A 3,851-nucleotide genomic window follows, 5' to 3' on the forward strand; every position below is an offset into this window, starting at 1 on the left:
TTCTGCGGGGGAACAGGGGCCTGACCCCTGCAGCTACCGCTCTACCCGAGGAGCCCTTTGGGCATCCCCGAGCCCCGGCCTGCCCATCCCCGGGTGTCGATGCCCACGGGGCTCCCCGGGCAGAGCGGTTTGGCCTAGCCCTGGGTTGGAGCCAGGTGGAAATGTGGGAACCACCGGCGTCCCGCCGGCTGAAGCTTCGCAAAGCACTGGCTTTGCTCCTTCTCCCGGTGCTGTCACCACTGCCAGAGGCCTCCGGCCAAATGGAGCAGAGCTGGGTGTCAGGGCAGCGGTGAACACCCCAAAAACCTCTCCTTGGCTCTCTTGGCTGTTTGGGGAAGCAGTGTGACTGCGCCATACTTCCCCTCCTGGGACAGGGGAATACTCTGGTTGCTTCCACAGGGGGCTGTGCTTGGTTTCACACCTGAACGTTGCTCAGCAGCTGGGCGTTGTTTGGACACTGCGGTGTTTGGTTCAGGATGGGGGAGGGAGTGGTGTGAGTGTAAATTGGAGCATTTTAAGTTGTTCTGCCAGGGCAGCATGAAGGCCGAGGAGCGCATGGCATTGCCATCCAGCAGCCCCCTCACTACTGGCTGGGTCCCCACACAGGTGCCTCCATGCTCTGAAGGTGGGCTGGAAGGTGTGCTGGGCAGAGGAGGAGGAAGAAGAGGAGCAGAGGCGCATGGCCTTCCTCTCCCACGACATCAGCATGCTGCGCCTCTTCGAGACCTTCCTGGAGAACACCCCACAGCTCACCCTGCTCCTCTACGTTATGCTGTGGACAAACAAGGCAGAGCCCTCCCAGGGTGAGGGGCCTGGGGCCAGAGGAGGGGAGCTGCAGTGGGGCAGGCTTGCAGTCAGAGAGAGCTTGGATGGGACAGACCAGATGGGCTGTCTGGGGGCTGCCGGACCTGGCAGGACACACTTAATCTGTCCTTACTTGAGGCGCCATTCTTCTCTCACGTCACTCCTTCCCTTGATGTGACACACAGGAGGGTGGATCCCTGTCCTGCGTTCACGTGCCCCCATGGACTATGCTGGGATGGTTGAAGCTGGGGGACCTCTGTGGTCATTCCCCTGCATGCCCCAGGAGAGGCTGAGGGTCAGGAGGGAAATCAGGAGCCTGCTGGGGAGTGGAGAGATGCAGCTGTGGATGTGGACAGAGGGTGGCTTTGGTGCCTGTCCTGGGGCAGGGAGCAAGTGTCACTGCAGTGAAATGGGGAGCCCAATTGTGGGCTGGTTGGATGGAGCCACTACTTATCTCCTGCCCATGCGGGCTGGGGGATTCCCTGGCTGGCAGATGCTTCCCTGGCCGGGAGACAGGCTCTGCAGAGCTGTTCAATCCTGTTGATTCTTCCCTATCTCTTGGGCAAGGCTGGGTACCAGCCTCCTCGCCAGGGAGGGCAGAAGGCCAGGGGAGAGCTGCAGGTGCTGAGGCCCTGACCCTCTGCAGCAGTGGCTTTGTGAGCCGGTGGGAAGCTCATTTTAGCCATGTCAGGCAGGAGGAGGTTTGTGCCAGGCTGGGCCCCCTTCAATGTGCCCTCAGCATCTCCACCACTGTGTTTGCAGGACTGGGGATCTGCACTGCGTTCCTGTGTGTGACCTGGTCTCTACTGGACTACCACCAGTCCCTGCGCTCCTTCTTGCGGGATAAGTATGAGCTGAGTCGGGGCTCCTCCATCATCTACTTCCTGTGGAATCTCTTCCTCATCTGCCCCCGCATCCTTGCGGTCGCCCTCTTTGCTCTGCTCTGGCCATATGGCATGGCTGTCCACTTCCCGCTTGTGTGGCTGGCTATGTTCTTGTGGGTCAGCCTGCAGGGCACGGACTTCATGGAGTCTCCTGGCCCCGAGCAGCTCTACCGGGCCATGGTGGCCGTGATCCTGTACTTCAGCTGGTTCAACGTGGCACAGGGGAGGACGCTGTACCGCAGCATCATCTACCACAGCTTCATCCTAGTGGACAGCATGCTGCTGGCCCTCTCCTGGCTCTGGTGCCGCGCCCCCTCTGACGAGCACTCATACCTCATCCCAGTGATCTCCGCTGCCCTGCCCTGCTACCTGCTGGGGCTGCTGCTCAGAGTCACCTACTACAAGTGGCTGCACCCCAATGTGTGGGCACAGCAAGAAGGTGGCTACGACGAGGTGGATGCCAATGGGAGGAGCAATGGGCTGGAGTTCCGCTTGCTCTCGATGCCAGACCTTGTGAACAGGCGGATGCAGTGGCTGGCCCAGACCCAGTTCCCCATCTCCTGGCCGGTGGGGCAGCGCTTCCTGAATGGAGCTACTACTCTTGAGTCTGCTGTCTGAGGCCGGCTCCTCCAAAGGGACTTGCTGGGGAGATAGATTTGTTAGTTCTGCTCCTGGTTCCGCTCCCCTCAGGCAGTTGTTTTGGGCAGCTGGAAGGATCTGGACAGAAACCAGGGGTGGTGTGGAAGCAGCCGGCAAGTTCCTTGGCACACAGCATGGCTCCCATGGCTGTGCTCCCACGGTATTCATGGAGGGGTCCAGCATGTTGTGGCTGCGCCTGCACTGCCATGTCAGCTTCGCTTGTTATTTATTACCAGCTTTTTCCAATTAAAACCAAAAAAGATCAACGGTTTGTTCTCTGTCTGTGCCTCTCCTGTGCCTGCTGCCACCACTGCTGCTGGGGGAGGCAGGTGCTGCTGGAGGAGAGCTTGTACCCTCCTTGGCAGCAGCTTGCTGACGTGTTCCCAGCCAGGATTTTCCTCCTCCTGTTTTGCTGTTAAGGTCAAAGATTGGCCAGATCAGCCATCATCACCGTGTTCGGGAAGGGCTGGGGAAGGAGGCAGACAGGGCAGGGGCAGTGGGGAGCCTGCACCTTGGGGAGGGTGTTGTGGGCCAGTGCAGTGCCAGTGCAGGTGGGGGCTCTACCCCTGCCTTGCAGAGTGCTTTGCCTCTTCAAGAATGGGGAAGCACGTTACACTGTGGATTCTCTGTGGACAGAAGCACTGGTTCTGCCCTTTGCCACATTTGCTGCGTCCCTCCCTGCCTTTCCCTTCCTGCTGCAGGCTGAGGGGCAGAGCTGAAGCTTCATGCTTGAAGTGGAGCTCTGGGGCTGGGGCTGGCCACGTCACCCCTTTGCTGCTGCCCTAGACTCACTTTTTGCCTTCAAGCAGCAAATGTTTGTGGGGTTGGGGCTGGCAGGGTGCAGCAGCACCGTGGCGCCCTGTCCTCCTGAGGGGGCGAGTGGCCGAGTCCCCTGTAGCATGGCTTGGTGCTTCTGGCCACCTCGTGGTCCTGTTGCTGGTGTTCCCACCAGCACAGCCTCATGCAGTGCCCAGGCTGGCATTGGCCATAACTGGGTTCTCAGCCATAGGTGGCCACTGGTGTGGACAGTCCGGGGCTGTGCTGGCTCCTGGGCATGGACACTCATTGCTTCCTTGGCTGTGCTGCCCCGGCTCAATGCTGAAACCTCAGCAGGCCCCAAAACAGCCCCTGGCTCTTTTTTGCTGTTGCCCATCCAGCAGCTGGGGCACATCCTGGCTGCCTACAGCCTCAGCGCTTTGGCCCCCCCCTGCTGTCGCCTGGACTCCCGGCAGCACCCTGTCCCAGGAGGGGACACCCCATACCGGGGAAGGTGGGGAGGCAGCAGGCCACAGCTCCAGGAGCAGCCAAAATGCTGTTCCAGGATCAGCCTGTGGCCAAGGACAGTGGCACCACAGCAGCGGTTGGGAGGAGGAAGGGTGGTTGGTGGCCTGGTGCCAAAGGAAGAGGGAAGGGAAGGGTTGTGCAGGATTGTCCAAGCACCACAGCAGAGCCAAGGAGCCGGTACCCTCCACTGCTGGCTTCCACAGGACACCCCACGGGACTGGGGTCTTCGGCAGGTCGCTG

The 3,851-nt window shown here is 60.6% G+C and overlaps 1 protein-coding gene across 1 annotated transcript in view; it reads left to right on the plus strand.

The window, feature by feature from the left end:
- Nucleotides 1-2,557, plus strand: part of XKR8 (XK related 8) — a 4,668-nt gene extending 2,111 nt beyond the window's left edge. Inside the window, exons 2-3 of the mRNA XM_009645881.2 lie at nucleotides 607-803; nucleotides 1,567-2,557. Coding sequence (XP_009644176.2) covers nucleotides 607-803; nucleotides 1,567-2,306 — 937 coding nt within the window. The 3' untranslated portion in view covers nucleotides 2,307-2,557. The remainder of the gene's footprint in view (nucleotides 1-606; nucleotides 804-1,566) is intronic.
- The last annotated feature ends 1,294 nt before the right edge of the window (nucleotides 2,558-3,851 follow it).

Source organism: Egretta garzetta, unplaced genomic scaffold (assembly GCF_000687185.1).
Source record: "Egretta garzetta isolate BGI_Z169 unplaced genomic scaffold, ASM68718v1 scaffold368, whole genome shotgun sequence".
NCBI lineage: Eukaryota > Metazoa > Chordata > Aves > Pelecaniformes > Ardeidae > Egretta > Egretta garzetta.